The sequence below is a fragment of the Taudactylus pleione genome, unplaced genomic scaffold (genome assembly GCF_031769625.1).
Source record: "Taudactylus pleione unplaced genomic scaffold, aTauple2 ptg000017l, whole genome shotgun sequence".
NCBI lineage: Eukaryota > Metazoa > Chordata > Amphibia > Anura > Myobatrachidae > Taudactylus > Taudactylus pleione.
The window spans coordinates 7,937,514-7,958,853 of NW_028284419.1; the positions used below are offsets into that span (position 1 = coordinate 7,937,514).

At 46.1% G+C, this 21,340-nt stretch overlaps 1 protein-coding gene across 1 annotated transcript in view; it reads left to right on the forward strand.

Annotated features, from left to right (window-relative positions):
* The window catches only part of LOC148540779 (dimethylaniline monooxygenase [N-oxide-forming] 2-like), a 60,549-nt gene that overhangs the window by 13,514 nt on the left and 25,695 nt on the right, over positions 1-21,340 (forward strand). Inside the window, exon 4 of the mRNA XM_088481734.1 lies at positions 18,442-18,584. Coding sequence (XP_088337860.1) covers positions 18,442-18,584 — 143 coding nt within the window. The remainder of the gene's footprint in view (positions 1-18,441; positions 18,585-21,340) is intronic.

A 21,340-nucleotide genomic window follows, 5' to 3' on the forward strand; every position in this document is an offset into this window, starting at 1 on the left:
TGTTGACATGCATAGGTCTTTTTGTATAGCATTGCATGCCTGTAATATTCCCTTATTATATCCGTGTATTATTGAGGCTATTATGTAACCTGGGTATAGCATGGGCATGTGATAGACATTTTTATATATAATTACTTTTTTATATAAAATTACTATTATTGTGATCATTGTGAATGTGTTTTGATATCCACATATGTAACATTGTTGGTATCTGTAATGCTGTATATCCATTCTGCTCGTTTGACAATCATTTCATGTACATTATTGTGGTAATTGTGGTTGCTAGGCAACCAGGCACAGTGCTATTGCATTATATGTCCTGGCTCTGTTTGTGTTTATGTGTTTCTATGGTGATGTGGTCCTGTAGTGATGACAGCTTAGTTGCTGATGTCATCAGGAGGCGCTGTCAGTCTTGTCATGTGATCTGACTGGCTTGTGTTTAGCACATTGGGCAGAGGGGTGTATTTAAGGTGAGCCATTTGTTTGTATCTGTATATGGTTGAAGATAGTACTAAAAGTACTGTAACGTTCTATTGATCCTTTGGTCTCTGCTTGATTTATTGAGAGGGGAGTGCTGCACCTTCATGCTTCTATAAATATATATATATATATTATATATATATATATTAAAGGTCTCGAACCCGCGGGACAAGAAGATGGTAGAAGCAGTGAGGCTAAGCATTAGCACCCTAGCCCACACGCCTCAACCCTATACTACAGTAGTTCCTAAAGTCATGGAATCAATACAATGTCTAAGTCCGGGACAGTGCCGGCAATACTGTACTTACATTACCGCAAGTGTGCAACTTCAACCGCACAGGCAATACAGTATGTACAGTAATACAGACAACTGGGCATGTGCAGTGCTATGAAACTCAATACGCCACAGTGTAGCGCGTGACTACGAATGCGCTATTGTACATGGAGTATGGAGCAACAAACTACAGTAGCTGGGCACATCTACATATATAATGTATTGAGTTTAGTAAGGGTTGTATAACAATACTGAACTACTATAGTGAAGATTTAAAAAATAAAACTAAAAAAATTATCAAGGTCTCGAACAGGCTGACATGAAGTGTAAGCAAGGTAATTCACCTAACCCATTGCCCACAAGCCTGTCCTAGCAAGAACTGCATCTGTCATGTATGTGATGTGACGACTGCGAATTACAGTACGTGTACTGTGAGCCTCCTTGTAGCTCAACTGGTGTATGAAGTGGCTCCATTGTGTGTGACTCTCGACACACTGGTCATGCGCATTACTACTATAAGAGCCTCCTTACACCACAGCTACAGAGCGGCTCCACTGGGCATGTGCCAGAAATCCCTTTGCAACCCTTCCACTTGGCATGCACCAGAGATCCCATTTGTAACCCCTTGGAGCTGGTTGGTAGCCACCACAGCATCAACCATGCAGACATTGACACAAGTTTGTGCTTTAAACGTACAGTCAGTTTGTAATACAGAGAGCTCTCTCTCAAACAGAACCCACTACCAGTTACTGAAGTCATAAGAAATCACTATAGTGTTCTAGTCTGGGACAGTGCAGAGAGTGGCGCAAATGTGCAAATTCAGCCGCACAGTCAGTATGTAAAACAGACAACTGGGCATGCACAGTGCAGTGATCTTCCATTCGCTATGGCATAGCGCTACATGAGATCCCATTGCAGCCGCCACAGCTCAGACATTGATGCAAGTTTGCACTTTTAAATGCACAGTTTGTAATACAGAGACTACTCTCTCAAACAGAGCCCACTACCAATTACTGAGGTCATGAAATCACTATAGTGTACAAGTCTGGGACAGCATCGACATTGACACAAGTTTGCACTTTTAAATGCAGAATCAGTTTGTAATACAGAGACCACTCTCTCAAACAGATCCCACTACCAGTTACTGAAGTCATGAAATCACTATAGTGTACAAGTCTGGGACGGCATCGACATTGACACAAGTTTGCGCTGTAAACACACTGGGCCTGATTCAGAGCCGCTCGTAAGCGGCTGCTCGTTCGCTCCGAGCGATGTTTGCCCAACTGCGCATGCGTACGGATCGTTATACGCATGCGCGAACCAGTCAGTGCGGTCGAAATTCATGTGCTCGCAAAATAGCGAATGCCTGAAAATTTGAGTGATAGAATGAGGCGTATGTGGGTGGTAACGGGGGAAGGTGCTTGAAAACGGGGAGTGGAGTTGCGAACGCAGGCATGCTTAAAGGTCAAAACGGGCGTTTTATGGGTGTGCATAATTAAAACAGCAGCGTCATTGACCACGTCACTGGGTTATTTTATAGTCAGAACTGCTCGCAAAATTGTGGTAGGAAAAACCAACCCCGAGAATAACGAGCAGTTCATACCCTGGTCGATGTACTCGATTAATCTAATAAATAGCGGACATGACGTAGGATGCGAGCGGCCAGGGGGCGTATTTTTTCAAAAAACGACCGCAAGTTTTATTCGCTCGTTCAGACCTAGAGGCGTGAACAGACCGCAAAGACCGAACGGTTGATTTGAATAGCCACCCCTATTTTCTGGACGAGCGTCCAGCTCTGAATCAGGCCCACAGTCAGATTGTAATACAGAGACCTCTCTCTCTCAAAGAGAGCCCACTAGCAGTTTCTGAAGTCATTAAATTACTATAGTGTCCAAGTCTGGGACAGCGCAGAGAGTGGCGCAAGTGTGAAAATTCAACCACACAGTAATACAGACAACTGGGCATGCGCAGTGCAATGATCTTCCATACGCCATGGCATAGCGCTAGATGGCATATGGCTTGGCTCTACTGGGCATGGACCACAGATCCCATTGTAACCCCCTCCACTGGGCATGTGCCAGAGATCCCATTGTTACCCCTCAGAGCTGACAGCCACCACAGCGCAGACATTGACACAAGTTTGCACTTTTTAAACACACAGTTTGTAATGCCTTACTTTTAAACAGCCCACTACTACAGTAGTTTCACTATAGTGTCCAGAGCTGACAGCGCCGAAATTATACTTTTTGCACGGCTCAAACCCAGGCCAATCATTGTTGCAAAGCGATCACCTAACCACTAGCCCACAAGCCAGCTACAGTACTGAATATGAAGAAAAACACATACTGTAGCAGTCTCATCCTTGTGCACTCCACTCACCATCTGCTGTTTTTAATAATTAAAAAAAGTATCTTCCTTTCCAGGTATTATACAGTACTAGTACATACTGTATATACACAGTACCCCACCATTAGAGAATAATTCACCCCATCTCATTGAAAGCTGTGCGTGCATCTCATTAATCTACAGTATCATTTTTCCCGTGATAACAACTCGGGCAACTACACTACTATACAGTTATGTGCAATATGTGTAATGATTTGCGTCCCGTTCTAAGAGCTTACTGTATGTATGTGATATTAAAAATATTGGTTGTGCGAACATGGAAATACTGTACAGTGCGTGAATGTGATATCCATCCAATTTAACAGTGTGGTATTCAGTACAAATTACAACAGTGGAGCACTCGCCACCCAGCGGTTAAGCACCATAGCGTATCCTTCGTTGAAGAATACCACTGTATGCCACAAGTTCAGCCATCACGTAATGTTCCATGGCACGACAGAGCCCTGAATGGCGTGGCATGAACAACAAAACTAGCTGGGCACATCTGTATTCTTTTGTCTGTCAAATATCAACAGAGGAACCTTCATCAGTCATAGTCATTCTATGTAACTTTTCCAGCAATTTCTCTCATCCATCGACACAATTAACACATAGGGTAGAAAATAAAATCAAAGACAAAGATGTAATCAGTACACCAGCATGTGTATGTTAAAACAGATTTTACTCCGGATTTAAAACTTGTAGCAGCGCACACCAGCGCATATGATTCCTTAGATGATATTCCCTGGACTTAGGGGGTCATTCAGACCTGCTCGTGAGTGGCAGTACGCTCGCAAGCGGGTCGATGTCCCCCACTGCGCATGCGCACGATGGAGGGAGCTCCGTCGTGCGCATGCGCGAGAACCGGATAGCGACGGGCTCTCCATCGCTCCGGGTCTCGCACCAAAGGGGGCGTGCTGTCGATGTTGATTGACAGCACGCCTCCTTTGGTGGGCGTGCCAGGGGCGTGCCTGCCAGACGGAGGCGTTCCCATGGGAACGCCTACCGTCTCAAGCCGGCCCCACTGACATCACTAGTGATGTCAGTGGGAGTGATTTTGGCTCTGATAGAGCCAAAATCACTCCAGGGCTTGCGGCAGCGAGACCCTACCGCAGGGTCTCCGTTGCAAGGCCGATGGTCGCGATGGTCTTGACCATCGCGACCATCATCATGGACGCTCACATAAGCTGAGGGGTGGTAACCCACAGCTATGCGTGCGTCCATGAGGATGCTCCTAAAACAGGTAGGAGGGCCCTGATTCAGAGCAAGCACTCTGGTCAGAGCGTTCAGCTCTGAATCAGGCCCTTAGTCAGCTCCCACCTTCCACCAACACGTTTCAACTCTTGGAGTCCTTCTCAAGGTGTAATTTTTATGGTGGATGCAAAATCTAATATCCCCCCTCCCTTCCTGTCATTGGTTCATAATCTGGAAGTGGAGGTAATAGTCCCAAACAACGTTAAACACTTTCTCTAAATATAACTGCTATTATGAGTACATTCCATTCAAATATAAGAGTAATAATTACCTTTTATGGGTATCTGAACTTAACAAAAAAAAGCGAGGTTTACAGTAATTTCCAGTATTGACGTTCTAATTTGGAAAGCACCCATAGCCTTATGGGTAAACCTACTACTCTATTTAGATACGCTTATACTGACCATGCGGTCAGCCCTAGTCACTCCGGGAACACTATCTACGGATGACAGCTCCATCACATCCGGTTTACTAGCCGCTTCCTGGATAGGCAGCCTCATATAGCTGTCCTATCACGGATGAGACGGGATATTTCCTGGGGGTCTGAGCTCCGTATGCTGGAACGCAAACTTCCCCCATGTAGTAGCGATCTTTCCTCCTTCTATATATCTGGACTCTAACCCGGAAATTTGTGTTCCACCTGTTGGAACGCAGACTTACTACTATGGGGAATGATTTACTAAAAAGGATGTATATATTTACAATCAACCTCTATTAAGGTGCTTCCCAATATACCAAGTATAGGAAAGCATATAATGTTTTAAAGTGCTTGGTGCTCAAGAATGCAATGTGCACATATTTCACATAAAAACTTGAAATGTAATCACAATAACTATACAATTTAAAATGCCAATTGACATAATTTACTATAAAAATATCCAATACGACCAATATATAAACCTTTAAATAAATATATATAAAAGGCACAATTTCAACGTATACAGACTATAAAATTATAAAGATACATATCGATTCTAATAAAAATATATAAAATTTTAAAATTGCTAAAATTAATAAAAAACATTTATTTTCAAAATAATTATTAAGGACCCATGGTGACAGGGTTGTTAAATGATAAATTGCTTTCATATCTATTTTGGCCAACTCATTATCCATCCCCTTTTTTCTCCAATGCTGTCTCGCTTGTTTAATCCCAATTATTCTCCTAATCCCTTTAACTAGGCAGGAGAGGCATTCTTTAAAATGGTTTGAGAGTTAATGATTTTCATATCCTTTTTTTATTTTTCTTTAAATTTGTGCATTTGTTACAGATGAAACTTAGGGCCTGATTCAGAGCCGGACGCTATTTGCGGACGGTCGTTCCAAAAAAGGGGCGCTCGCTCATTGCGGTTTGTTGACGCCTCTATGTCTGAGCGAGTGAACGAAAAATGCGCTCGCAAATTTGTAATGACGCCCCTTTCGCATCACACGTCATCTCCGGTATTTATTTGATTAATCGGGTACATCGAAAGGCATCTGAACTGCTCGCAGTGCTTGTGGTAGGTTTATCCTACCGCTATCACTGCGAGCAGTTCAGGCTAAAAGACAACAAAGTGACGTGGTCAATGACGCTCCTTTACTAATTATGCACTCCCATTAAACGCCCTTTTTACCGTTAGGCACGCCTGCATTCGGATCTCCACTCCCCCGTTTTCAAGCACCTTCCCCTGATACCACCCACAAACGGTACATTCTGTTAATCAAATTAGCAGCCCCTCGCTGTTTTGCGAGTGCTCGATTTCCGACCGCAATGACTGGCTTGCACATGCGCATTACAACCAATACGCATGCGCAGTTGTGCGAACATCGCTCAGAGCGAACGAGCAGCCGCTTACGAGCGGCTCTGAATCAGGCCCTTAATGTTAAGGCTGGCAAATAATTAGAGTGCAGTAGGGGTGAGCGGGTTCGGATTTCTGAAATCCGAACCCCCCCGAGCCCCCCCGATCCGAGGCCGATCCGAGTCAGGCTCGACTTTTCCCGCCTGACTCGGATCTGAAATCGAGGCAAAACGTCATCATCCCGCCTTCCGGGTCTCGCGGGTTTTGGATCCTATATAAGGTACCCGTGTCGGCGCCATTTTCTCACTCGGCTGTGGACAGTGAAGAGGGAGGGTGGGAGTTAGGGCTGGCTGGGCTGTGTAGTGTAATGTACTGTAGTGCAGAGTAGTGTTGTGCTGTGCTGTGCTGCGCTGTGCTGCTGTTGTCCATAGGGGCTGTGACCACTACTTCAAAGTCCATAGGGGCTGGCTGTGTTGTGCTGTGCTGCTGTTGTTAATAGAGGCTGTGTCCACTACTTCAAAGTCCATAGGGGCTGGCTGGACTGTGTTGTGCAGTCAGTTGTCCATAGGGGCTGTGTCCACTCCAAAGTCCTGTGCAGTGTCCCAGTCCTAAAGGGGTGCTGTAGTGTTGTCCAGGGGGTGCTCTGTCCATCAGGGGTGCTCCCCCCAAGTGCTAAAAAAATAATATTTTCTGTGTTTGTGAATTGTGTGCGCAGTAGCCGCACGTGCATCAACAAAGTAGTGCCAAGCGTGCGCCTGTGTCATAAGTAAAGGGCCAGCTTGCTTGACCGTTAAAGGGTGCTGTAACCCCCAAAGTACACACCAGTCCAAACCAAATAAAAAAATATTTTCTGTGTTTGTGAATTGTGTGCGCAGTAGCCGCACGTGCATCAACAAAGTAGTGCCAAGCGTGCGCCTGTGTCATAAGTAAAGGGCCGGCTGGCTTGACTGTTAAAGGGTGCTGTAACCCCCAAAGTACACTCCAAACCAAATAAAAAAATATTTTCTGTGTTTGTGAATTGTGTGCGCAGTAGCCGCACGTGCATCAACAAAGTAGTGCCAAGCGTGCGCCTGTGTCATAAGTAAAGGGCCGGCTGGCTTGACCGTTAAAGGGTGCTGTAACCCCCAAAGTACACTCCAGTCCAAACCAAATAAAAAAATATTTTCTGTGTTTGTGAATTGTGTGCGCAGTAGCCGCACGTGCATCAACAAAGTAGTGCCAAGCGTGCGCCTGTGTCATAAGTAAAGGGCAGGCTGGCTTGACCGTTAAAGGGTGCTGTAACCCCCAAAGTACACTCCAAACCAAATAAAAAAATATTTTCTGTGTTTGTGAATTGTGTGCGCAGTAGCCGCACGTGCATCAACAAAGTAGTGCCAAGCGTGCGTCTGTGTCATAAGTAAAGGGTCGGCTGGCTTGACCGTTAAAGGGTGCTGTAACCCCCAAAGTACACTCCAATCCAAATAAAAAAATATTTTCTGTGTTTGTGAATTGTGTGCGCAGTAGCCGCACGTGCATCAACAAAGTAGTGCCAAGCGTGCGCCTGTGTCATAAGTAAAGGGCCGGCTGGCTTGACCGTTAAAGGGTGCTGTAACCCCCAAAGTACCCTCCAAACCAAATAAAAAAATATTTTCTGTGTTTGTGAATTGTGTGCACTGTGGCTGCACGTGCATCAACAATGGAGCAGCGCCAAGCGTGCGCTTGTATCCCATAAGTAAAGAGCCGGCTGGCTCATTTCTTAAAGGGTGGTGTAACCCACAAAGTGCACTACTCTCCAGCAAAAATAAAAAAAATATTTTCTGTGTTTGTGTGCTCCTTAGCCGCACGTATATATCAATATAACATAAATGGAGGACCAAACTTTCTCCGATAAAAATAAAATAGGGAAAGATCAAGAACCACTTCCTCCTAGTGCTGTTGCTGCTGCTGGGAGTTGTTTCATCATCCCAGAGAGGAAGTAGGAACACCACTACTTTTACTAAACAATTGACCCTCCAACAGTCCCTAGCGATGAGGATGAAGTACGATAGCAGTCATCCTGAAGCAAAACGTATAACTGATGCCTTGACTGCTATGTTGGTGTTAGACGTGCGTCCGGTATCCGCCATTAGTGCAGTGGGATTTAGACAATTGATTGAGGTAGTGTGTCCCCAGTTCCAAATCCCGTCTAGATTCCACCTGCATCCTCAAAGCAGCAGCGACAAGCGTGCGTCTGTCTGTTAAAGGGTGGTGTAACCCTCAAAGTGCGCTCCACAAACAATAAAAAAAATCTTTTTTTTTCTGTCTTTGTGAATTGTGTGGGCTGTAGCCGCACTTGCATCCTCAAAGCAGCAGCGACAAGCGTGTGTCTGTCTGTTAGAGGGTGGTGTAACCCTCAAAGTGCTCCAAAAAATAAAAAACTATTTTTTTCATGTGTTTGTGACTTGTGTGCGATGTAGCCGCACGTGCATCAACACAGTAGCAGCGCCAAGCGTGCGCCTGTGTCATAAGTCAAGGGCCGGTTTGTACATCTGGTCTGGACTGAAGGATGTGCCAACAATTTCTGACAAGTCTACTGTCACTGCATATGATACTGTCCTCAAAGCAGCAGCGACAAGCGTGCGTCTGTCTGTTAAAGGGTGGTGTAACCCTCAAAGTGCGCTCCACAAACAATAAAAATATTCTTCTTTTTCTTCTGTCTTTGTGAAATGTGTGGGCTGTAGCCACACCTGCATCCTTAAAGCAGCAGCGACAAGCGTGCGTCTGTCTGTTAAAGGGTGGTGTAACCCTCAAAGTGCGCTCCTCAAACAATAAAAATATTCTTCTTTTTTTTCTGTCCTTGTGAAATGTGTGGGCTGTAGCCGCACCTGCTTCCTTAAAGCAGCAGCGACAAGCGTGCGTCTGTCTGTTAAAGGGTGGTGTAACCCTCAAAGTGCGCTACACAAACAATAAAAAAATTCTTCTTTTTTTTTCTGTCTTTGTGAATTGTGTGGGCTGTAGCCGCACTTGCATCCTCAAAGCAGCAGCGACAAGCGTGCGTCTGTCTGTTAAAGGGTGGTGACACCCTCAAAGTGTGCTCCACAAACAATAAAAATATTCTTCTTTTTTTTTCTGTCGTTGTGAAATGTGTGGGCTGTAGCCGCACCTGCATCCTTAAAGCAGCAGCGACAAGCGTGCATCTGTCTGTTAAAGGGTGGTGTAACACTCAAAGTTCGCTCCACAAACAATAAAAAAATTCTTCTTTTTTTTTCTGTCTTTGTGAATTGTGTGGGCTGTAGCCGCACTTGCATCCTCAAAGCAGCAGCGACAAGCGTGCATCTGTCTGTTAAAGGATTACATCGGTGACAGCATCCAAGTAGGCATGTCAGACAGTCCGTACCTGTACTGGCAGGAAAAAGAAGCAATTTGGAGGTCCCTGTACAAACTGGCTCTATTTTACCTGAGTTGCCCCCCCTCCAGTGTGTACTCCGAAAGAGTGTTTAGTGCAGCCGGGAACCTTGTCAGCGAAAGGCGTAGGAGGTTGCTTCCACAAAATGTGGAGAAGATGATGTTCATAAAATGAATTATCAAATCTTCCAGGGAGACCAGCCTCCAGAAAGTACAGAGGGACCTGTGGTTGTGGATTCCAGCGGGGACGAATTAATACTCTGTGAGGATGAGGATGTACACAACACTGAAGAGGGTGAGGAATCGGTGGATGAGGAGGATGAGGACGACATCTTGCCTCCGTAGAGCCAGTTTGTGCAGGGACAGATTAATTGCCAGCTTGTTTTGTGGGGGCCCAAACGAACCAATCATTTCAGCCACAGTCGTGTGGCAGACCCTGGCACTGAAATGTTTGGTTTGTTAAAGTGTGCATGTCCTGTTTATACAACATAAGGGTGGGTGGGAGGGCCCAAGGACAATTCCATCTAGCACCTCTTTTTTTTCTTTGAATTATGTACTGTTTGGGGCCTAGTTTTTCAAACTGCCATCCTGTCTGCCACTGCAGTGTCACTCCTAGATGGACCGCGTGTTTGTGCCGCCCACTCGTATCTCTTAGCATAGTCATCCAGGTACCTCGGTGCAACCTTTTGGATATAAAAACACTATTGTGAGGTGTGAGGTGTTCAGAATAGACTGGAAATGAGTGGAAATTAAGGTTATTGAGGTTAATAATAGCATAGAACCCAAAACACGGAAGGGTGGTTTTGGCAAAACCAATCCAGATCCAAAACACGAAGAAAGATCCAGATCCAAAACCAAAACACAAAACACGAAAAGTGGCCGGTGCCTACCCCTAGTGTGCAGTCATAATTTAAAGGTTGTAGCACAATAGTAAAAAAAAAACCCCACCCAAATGTATTTCATGTTTATGTAACACAGGATTTCTTTTTTAAATGATGATACGTGTGTTAAAACTAGGGGTGTGCACCGGCCACTTTTCGTGTTTTGTGTTTTGGTTTTGGATCTGGATCTTTCTTCGTGTTTTGGATCTGGATTGGTTTTGCCAAAACCACCCTTCCGTGTTTTGGGTTCTGGGTTTTGTGTTTTGGATCTGTATTTTTTTGAAAAAAAGCATAAAAACAGCTAAAATCACAGAATTTGTAGGTTTTTCTGCTCCTATGCTATTATTAACCTCAATAACCTTAATTTCCACTCATTTCCAGTCTATTCTGAACACCTCACACCTCACAATAGTGTTTTTATGTCCAAAAGGTTGCACCGAGGTAGCTGGATGACTATGCTAAGCGACACGAGTGGGCGGCACAAACACGTGACCCATCTAGGAGTGACACTGCAGTGGCAGGCAGGATGGCAGTTAGAAAAACTAGGCCCCAAACTGTACATAATGCAAAGAAAAAAAGAGGTGCAAGATGGAATTGTCCTTGGGCCCTCCCACCCACCCTTATGTTGTATAAACAGGACATGCACACTTTAACAAATCAATCATTTCAGCGCCAGGGTCTGCCACACAACTGTGGCTGAAATGATTGGTTCGTTTGGGCCCCCACAAAACAAGCTGGCAATTAATGTGTCCCTGCACAAACTGGCTCTACGGAGGCAAGATGTCATCCTCATCCTCCTCATCCACCGATTCCTCACCCTCTTCAGTGTGTACATCCTCATCCTCACAAAGTATTAACTCGTCCCCACTTGAATCCACCACCACAGGTCCCTCTGTACCTTCTGGAGGCTGGTCTCCCTGGAAGAGCTGATAATTCATTTTGATGAACATCATCTTCTCCACATTCTGTGGAAGCAACCTCCTACGCCTTTCGCTGACAAGGTTCCCGGCTGCACTAAACACTCTTTCGGAGTACACACTGGAGGGGGGGCAACTCAGGTAAAATAGAGCCAGTTTGTACAGGGGCCTCCAAATTGCCTCTTTTTCCTGCCAGTACAGGTATGGACTGTCTGACATGCCTACTTGGATGCTGTCACCGATGTAATCCTCCACCATTCTGTCAATGGTGACAGTATCATATGCAGTGACAGTAGACATGTCAGAAATTGTTGCCAGGTCCTTCAGTCCGGACCAGATGTCCAAACTTGGTCCTGCCTGCCCTGCATCACCGCCAGCGGGTTGCTTAGGATACCTACGTTTTTTCCTGGCAGCCCCAGTTGCGGGAGAAAATGAAGAAGGAGCCGTTGACGTGTCACGTTCCGCTTCAGCTGACAGTGTGTTCACCAGCAGGTCTTTGCACCTCTGCAGGCTTGTGTCGGCCGGAAAGAGAGACACCACATAGGCTTTAAACCTAGGATCGAGCACGGTGGCCAAAATGTAGTGGTCTGATTTCAACAGATTGACCACCCTGGAATCCTGGCAAAGCGAATGAAGGGCTTCATCCACAAGTCCCACATGCCGAGCGGAATCGCTCCGTCTTAGCTCCTCCTTCACTTTCTCCAGCTGCTTCTGCAAAAGCCTGATGAGGGGAATGACCTGACTCAAGCTGGCAGTGTCTGAACTGACTTCACGTGTGGCAAGTTCGAAGGGCTGAAGAACCTTGCACAACACGGAAATCATTCTCCACTGCGCTTGAGTCAGGTGCATACCCCCTCCTTTGCCTATGTCATAGGTGGATGTATAGGCTTGTATGGCCTTTTGCTGCTCCTCCATCCTCTGAAGCATATAGAGGGTTGAGTTCCACCGCGTCACAACCTCTTGCTTCAGGTGATGGCGGGGCAGGTTCAAGAGTGTTTGCTGGCGCTCCAGTCTTCGGCACGCAGTCGCTGAATGGCGAAAGTGGCCAGAAATTTTTCGGGCCACCCAAAGCGTCTCCTGCACGCCCCTGTCGCTTTTCAGAAAATTCTGCACCACCAAGTTTATTGTGTGAGCAAAACATGGGACGTGCTGGAATTTGCCCAGATGTAATGCCCGCACAATATTGGTGGCGTTGTCAGATATCACAAATCCCCAGGAGAGTCTAAGTGGGGTAAGCCACTGGGCGATGATTTCCCTCAGTTTCTCTAAGAGGTTGTCGGCGGTGTGCCTCTTACTGAAACCGGTGATACACAGCGTAGCCTGCCTTGTAACGAGCTGGCGTTTCTGAGATGCTGCTACTGGTGACGCTGCTGCTGTTGCTGCGTAAGGTGATACATCTACCCAGTGGGCTGTCACAGTCATATAGTCCTTAGTCTGCCCTGTTCCACTTGTCCACATGTCCGTGGTTAAGTGGACATTGTGTACAACGGCATTTTTCAGGACACTGAGGACACTTTTTCTGACGTTTCTGTACAGTCTCGGTATCGCCTGCCTAGTGAAGTGGAATCTAGACGGGATTTGGAACCGGGGACACACTACCTCCATCAATTGTCTAAATCCCACTGCACTAATGGCGGATACCGGACGCACGTCTAACACCAACATAGCAGTCAAGGCCTCAGTTATACGTTTTGCTTCAGGATGACTGCTGTCGTACTTCATCCTCCTCGCTAAGGACTGTTGGAGGGTCAATTGTTTAGTAAAAGTAGTGGTGTTCCTACTTCCTCTCTGGGATGATGAACGACTCCCAGCAGCAGCAGCAACAGCAGCAGCGGCAGCAGTAGGCGTAGCAATGCAGGATCCTCCGGAGGAATCCCGGATAGGAGAGTCAGTCATGCCAGTGATATGGCCTGCAGGACTACTTCCGATCCTGACTAAGGAGGAAATTGACGAGGAGGGAGTTGACGGTGTGGTTTGCAGGCGCTTGGATACAACAGGACAACGGGATTTAGGTGTCCCTGGACTGCTTACGGTCTGAGCCAAAGTTTCTGAACTTGACAGTAACTTTTTATGAACGCGCTGCAGGTGCCGTATAAGGGAGGATGTTCCTAGGTGGTTGACGTCCCTACCCCTACTTATTTCACCTTTACATATGGTACATATGGCAAGACAGTTGTTGTCCGGATTTGGATAGAAATATTGCCAGACCAAAGAGGTGGAATGTTTGGTCTTCTGCCCAGGCATGACCGTGATGGGCTTTTTCATCCCACGGACAACAACTGTCTCCCCCGGAGCCTGATTTAAACAAACCACATCACCATCAGAATCCTCCTCGCCAACTTCCTCCTCAGCGCCAGCTACACCAGTATCCTCATCCTGTTGTACTTCAACAGTGACATCTTCAATTTGCATATCAGCAAGTGGACTGTGGGTGCTCCTTTCAGCACTTGCAGGGGGCGTGCAAATGGTGGAAAGAGCCACCTCTTCCCGTCCAGTGCTGGGAAGGTCAGGCATCGCAACCACCACCACACTTGGACTCTCTTTGGGGATTTGTGATATCTTCTTAGAAAGCACAGTTCTTCGCTGTGCTTTTGCCAGCTTAACTCTTTTGATTTTTTTAGTGGGAGGAGTGCTTCCATCGTCATGTGAAGCTGAACCACTAGTCATGAACATACTAGGGATCGACCTTAGCCGTTCCTTGCCACTCCGTGTCGTAAATGGCATATTGGCAAGTTTACGTTTCTCTTCAGCTGATTTAAATGTCTTTTTCAAGGTCATTTTCCTGAACTTTGCCATTTGGGATTGTATGTGCCCTCTACTATGACATTGGGCATCGGCCTTGGCAGACGACGTTGATGGCATGTTATCGTCTATGTCATGACTAGTGGCAGCAGCTTCAGCACTAGGAGGAAGTGGTTCTTGATCTTTCTCTATTTTATTTTTATCGGAGAAAGTTTGGTCCTCCATTTATGTTATATCGATTTGATATATACGTGCGGCTAAACACAGAAAATAAATTTTTTTTTGGTTCGGACTGGAGTGTACTTTGTGGGTTACAGCACCCTTTAACGGTCAAGCCAGCCGGCCCTTTACTTATGACACAGGCGCACGCTTGGCACTACTTTGTTGATGCACGTGCGGCTACTGCGCACACAATTCACAAACACAGAAAATAATTTTTTTTTAGGTTTGGACTGGAGTGTACTTTCGGGGGTTACAGCACCCTTAACGGTCAAGCCAGCCGGCCCTTTACTTATGACACAGGCGCACGCTTGGCACTACTTTGTTGATGCACGTGCGGCTACTGCGCACACAATTCACAAACACAGAAAATAATTTTTTTTTAGGTTTGGACTGGAGTGTACTTTCGGGGGTTACAGCACCCTTAACGGTCAAGCCAGCCGGCCCTTTACTTATGACACAGGCGCACGCTTGGCACTACTTTGTTGATGCACGTGCGGCTACTGCGCACACAATTCACAAACACAGAAAATAATTTTTTTTTGGTTTGGACTGGAGTGTACTTTCGGGGGTTACAGCACCCTTTAACGGTCAAGCCAGCCGGCCCTTTACTTATGACACAGGCGCACGCTTGGCACTACTTTGTTGATGCACGTGCGGCTACTGCGCACACAATTCACAAACACAGAAAATAATTTTTTTTTAGGTTTGGACTGGAGTGTACTTTCGGGGGTTACAGCACCCTTAACGGTCAAGCCAGCCGGCCCTTTACTTATGACACAGGCGCACGCTTGGCACTACTTTGTTGATGCACGTGCGGCTACTGCGCACACAATTCACAAACACAGAAAATAATTTTTTTTTTGGTTTGGACTGGAGTGTACTTTCGGGGGTTACAGCACCCTTAACGGTCAAGCCAGCCGGCCCTTTACTTATGACACAGGCGCACGCTTGGCACTACTTTGTTGATGCACGTGCGGCTACTGCGCACACAATTCACAAACACAGAAAATAATTTTTTTTTTGGTTTGGACTGGAGTGTACTTTCGGGGGTTACAGCACCCTTAACGGTCAAGCCAGCCGGCCCTTTACTTATGACACAGGCGAACGCTTGACACTACTTTGTTGATGCACGTGCGGCTACTGCGCACACAATTCACAAACACAGAAAATAATTTTTTTTTGGTTTGGACTGGAGTGTACTTTCAGGGGTTACAGCACCCTTTAACGGTCAAGCCAGCCGGCCCTTTACTTATGACACAGGCGCACGCTTGGCACTACTTTGTTGATGCACGTGCGGCTACTGCGCACACAATTCACAAACACAGAAAATAATTTTTTTTTGGTTTGGACTGGAGTGTACTTTGGGGGTTACAGCACCCTTTAACGGTCAAGCCAGCCGGCCCTTTACTTATGACACAGGCGCACGCTTGGCACTACTTTGTTGATGCACGTGCGGCTACTGCGCACACAATTCACAAACACAGAAAATAATTTTTTTTTGGTTTGGACTGGAGTGTACTTTCGGGGGTTACAGCACCCTTTAACGGTCAAGCCAGCCGGCCCTTTACTTATGACACAGGCGCACTCTTGGCACTACTTTGTTGATGCACGTGCGGCTACTGCGCACACAATTCACAAACACAGAAAATAATTTTTTTTTAGGTTTGGACTGGAGTGTACTTTCGGGGGTTACAGCACCCTTAACGGTCAAGCCAGCCGGCCCTTTACTTATGACACAGGCGCACGCTTGGCACTACTTTGTTGATGCACGTGCGGCTACTGCGCACACAATTCACAAACACAGAAAATAATTTTTTTTTGGTTTGGACTGGAGTGTACTTTCGGGGGTTACAGCACCCTTTAACGGTCAAGCCAGCCGGCCCTTTACTTATGACACAGGCGCACGCTTGGCACTACTTTGTTGATGCACGTGCGGCTACTGCGCACACAATTCACAAACACAGAAAATAATTTTTTTTTAGGTTTGGACTGGAGTGTACTTTCGGGGGTTACAGCACCCTTAACGGTCAAGCCAGCCGGCCCTTTACTTATGACACAGGCGCACGCTTGGCACTACTTTGTTGATGCACGTGCGGCTACTGCGCACACAATTCACAAACACAGAAAATAATTTTTTTTTTGGTTTGGACTGGAGTGTACTTTCGGGGGTTACAGCACCCTTAACGGTCAAGCCAGCCGGCCCTTTACTTATGACACAGGCGCACGCTTGGCACTACTTTGTTGATGCACGTGCGGCTACTGCGCACACAATTCACAAACACAGAAAATAATTTTTTTTTTGGTTTGGACTGGAGTGTACTTTCGGGGGTTACAGCACCCTTAACGGTCAAGCCAGCCGGCCCTTTACTTATGACACAGGCGAACGCTTGACACTACTTTGTTGATGCACGTGCGGCTACTGCGCACACAATTCACAAACACAGAAAATAATTTTTTTTTGGTTTGGACTGGAGTGTACTTTCAGGGGTTACAGCACCCTTTAACGGTCAAGCCAGCCGGCCCTTTACTTATGACACAGGCGCACGCTTGGCACTACTTTGTTGATGCACGTGCGGCTACTGCGCACACAATTCACAAACACAGAAAATAATTTTTTTTTGGTTTGGACTGGAGTGTACTTTCGGGGGTTACAGCACCCTTTAACGGTCAAGCCAGCCGGCCCTTTACTTATGACACAGGGGCACTCTTGGCACTACTTTGTTGATGCACGTGCGGCTACTGCGCACACAATTCACAAACACAGAAAATAATTTTTTTTTAGGTTTGGACTGGAGTGTACTTTCGGGGGTTACAGCACCCTTAACGGTCAAGCCAGCCGGCCCTTTACTTATGACACAGGCGCACGCTTGGCACTACTTTGTTGATGCACGTGCGGCTACTGCGCACACAATTCACAAACACAGAAAATAATTTTTTTTTGGTTTGGACTGGAGTGTACTTTCGGGGGTTACAGCACCCTTTAACGGTCAAGCCAGCCGGCCCTTTACTTATGACACAGGCGCACGCTTGGCACTACTTTGTTGATGCACGTGCGGCTACTGCGCACACAATTCACAAACACAGAAAATAATTTTTTTTTAGGTTTGGACTGGAGTGTACTTTCGGGGGTTACAGCACCCTTAACGGTCAAGCCAGCCGGCCCTTTACTTATGACACAGGCGCACGCTTGGCACTACTTTGTTGATGCACGTGCGGCTACTGCGCACACAATTCACAAACACAGAAAATAATTTTTTTTTTGGTTTGGACTGGAGTGTACTTTCGGGGGTTACAGCACCCTTAACGGTCAAGCCAGCCGGCCCTTTACTTATGACACAGGCGCACGCTTGGCACTACTTTGTTGATGCACGTGCGGCTACTGCGCACACAATTCACAAACACAGAAAATATATTATTTTTTTAGCACTTGGGGGGAGCACCCCTGATGGACAGAGCACCCCCTGGACAACACTACAGCACCCCTTTAGGACTGGGACACTGCACAGGACTTTGGAACTGACTGCACAACACAGTCCAGCCAGCCCCTATGGACTTTGAAGTAGTGGACACAGCCCCTATTAACAACAGCAGCACAGCACAACACAGCCAGCCCCTATGGACTTTGAAGTAGTGGACAACAGCAGCACTACACTACACTACACTACACAGCACTAACTCCCACCCTCCCTCTTCACTGTCCACAGCCGAGTGAGAAAATGGCGCCGACGCGGGTACCTTATATAGGATCCAAAACCCGCGAGACTCGGAAGGCGGGATGATGACGTTTTGCCTCGATGTCAGATCCGAGTCAGGCGGGAAAAGTCGAGCCTGACTCGGATCGGACTCGGATCGGGGGGGCTCGGGGGGGTTCGGATTTCAGAAATCCGAACCCGCTCACCCCTAGTTAAAACATACTTCCACCAAGTTCTGCTCCCAAAGCTCCTAAATACAATTTTATGGCAGTTACCTGAGCCATACTAATCCATTAAGTATTTTTTTTCCTAACCATCACCAATAGCTAACTGCACAGACATAAGGGGTCCTTTTGGAGGATCTGTAAAGAGATTGCTTTATTTGTCCCAAAATTCAATCAAATTCCCTTAATTAATAATGTAATATGTAGATAATTGTTTGTTTCCATAAAGGTATTGAAAAATTTAAAGGACAAGTTATACATTGTCGAGAATACAAGAGGCCAGTTGGGTTTGATGGCAAACGAGTATTAATAGTCGGAATGGGTAACACTGGAGTTGATATCGCAAATGAACTGTCTACACAAACCTCACAGGTATATTTCAATGAATTTGTATTTTCTCTAAATAACAAGTGGAGAATGTTATTTTTATTCAATATGACAACTGTGGTTTCTAATATAAGGGCCATAGTGTTTATTGTAACCTATGTGTAGTATTATGCCAGTATCAACAGCAAATTACCATAATTATGACCACTATACTGCACATATTAGAGATTCATAATAGTGGGTAATACTCTATGTACAGCAGAGCATCATAGTGGTGACTGGTATACACAGGGAAGCATTAAGGGCCTGATTCAGATTGGTTCGGAAGGCTGCATTCGCACGCATCCCGCTCGCTGCAAAGATATGCTAATGAATGCAATTGCGCAGCAGCCACAGCACTATTCCAAGACGACCATCACTGTATAAAGCCGCCCACTTCCCATAAGATGCATCCGCAAGTCAGCAAAAACATCGGTACCATCGAGTAACATCGGAACCATTCGCACAGTTGTGGTTGACCTGACCCTACCGCAGAAACTGCTAAACTTCCTATCGCCATCTAGACCTCTGCCAGTGTACGCTATCGAAGGGGCTGAATTATGCATGCCCCTATAACGGCTTTTAAACACCCAGGCACGCCTGCGTTTCTCTGACCAGCCCCCGTCACGACCCTCAAACGGTCACTTCCTGTCAATTACTGTGTGAAGACTCTGCGTGCTCCCTGCGATCACTTCCCGATCACTGTGGCCGATGCACACCCTGCGTCTAATACGCATGCGCAGAATGCAAACATTGCCTCGCTGTGTGCGAACGCAGCCTTGCGAAACAACCTGAATCAGGCCCTAATTCAGCGTGCACGGCTGAATGCAGATTCCTGATGTTTGGGAATCTGCGCAGGCGCCAGATCCATTCTGCGCATGTGCAGAACGGGTCTAACAGGCCGCAGGTAAACTGGCAGCAGACCGTCAGTGATTGACAGTCTCCTGCCATTTGGGGGTGGGGAAGGGGCGACGATGCCCTCTGTTTCCCGAAATGGAGGCGTGTCACCACCATTGTGGGGGAGGGAAGAAGCCAGGATCTCCATCTCCTGACAGAGATTTCCTGGCCCCTTCCTCTAAACTGCGGATGCTGGCTGTGGGACTCCATGGGCCACTGCAGCCAGCCGATGGTACGCAGATCATCCTATGCTGCGTTGTACAACGCAGCTCGGATAAGTAATGCACAGGAGGGCGTGATGTATCCTGTGCATTACCATATCTGCAAGTAGCGCAATTGCAAAGCTGCCTGCGTGCATACATCATATCTATAGCCTGCGTGCAGCTTTGCAATTATGATCCTTGCAGAATCAGGCCCCAAGTCACCTGCTGATCCTCTATGAGTAAATACTTATCTCTGAAGCAGGGAGAGCACAAATACTAGGCTCAGTGGCTTAGGATCTGAAGGTGCAGTTATAAAGCACCATAGGGCATCTTTATCAAAGGGGCCTATTCATCAACACTAAAATAACATTTTTAAGGACATTTTCCTTAAATAACGTTATTTTGGTATTCATCAACAGACTTAACACAGGAGATATCACAGATATCTCCTTGCTAAGTTCCCCTGCGTTAATTTCCACACTCCCCATACATTAGTATGGGGATGTGGAAATTGTGGTACGAAACTTAACGCATCTGTAGGCGGTGCTGCGCATGCGCTGGTTTTACAGATGTAACAGCGCATGCGCAGCACTGTTTCCAGATGCGATAAGGTAGTGTAGGCAGGGAAAAGTATCTATTTCCCGACAAGCTGTCATCGCAAAAATGACAGCTTTTCGGAATAGATACTTATGGAGAGGTGGAATGATGAATTCCACCTATAATTAGCTAGAACTCCATGGGAGTTCTAAAGCTAATTATCTCCATTGAATTTTTACGTTTAATGAATAGGCCCCTATGTCCGCAATTTTCAATTTTAATACAGCTGAGATTTGATATTTTCACACCAACTCATAATGTGAAAATGAATCTTTTTGCTTGTATTTATCACAGTTGGGTTACCAGGACACAGTTTCCGAGAAAGCCCTGTCCCTGAAAAGGGTTACATAGAAACATAGAATTTGATGGCAGATAAGAACCATTTGGCCCATCTAGTCTGCCCCATTTTTAAACATATTATTACCTCAACCCTTATTGATCCTTACTTCTTCTGAAGGATATCCTTATGTCTATCCCATGCATGTTTAAATTGCTTTACTGTCTTAGCCTCTACCACCTCTGATGGGAGGCTATTCCACTTGTCCACTACCCTTTCTGTGAAGTCATTTTTCCTCAAATTTCCCCTGAACCTACCACCCTCCAGTTTCAGAACATGTCCTCTTGTTCTAATACTTCTCTTTCTTTGAAAAATGTCTCCTACCTTTACCTTGTTAAAACTCTTTATATATTTGAATGTTTCTATCATGTCCCCCCTTTCCCTTCTCTGCTCCAAACTAAACATATCAAGATCTTTTAGTCTTTCCTGGTTTTGTGGTGTAGTCCTTGCACCATTGTAGTTGCCCTTCTTTGTACAGTCTCTAATGTATTAATATCCTTCTGGAGATATGGCCTCCAGAACTGAACACAGTATTCTAGATGAGGATGTACCAATGATTTATACAGTCGCATTATCACTTCTTTCTGCAAAGTTAGAAGTATAGTGACAGTCAGCGCCATAACAGGGCGGCAGTGGCAGTGTGCACCTGTGCTGGCCCTGCGCCCTCAATATATGATATCATGATGTCACGATGAGAGGGTGGTTCCACTATCACCGAGAAGTACAGC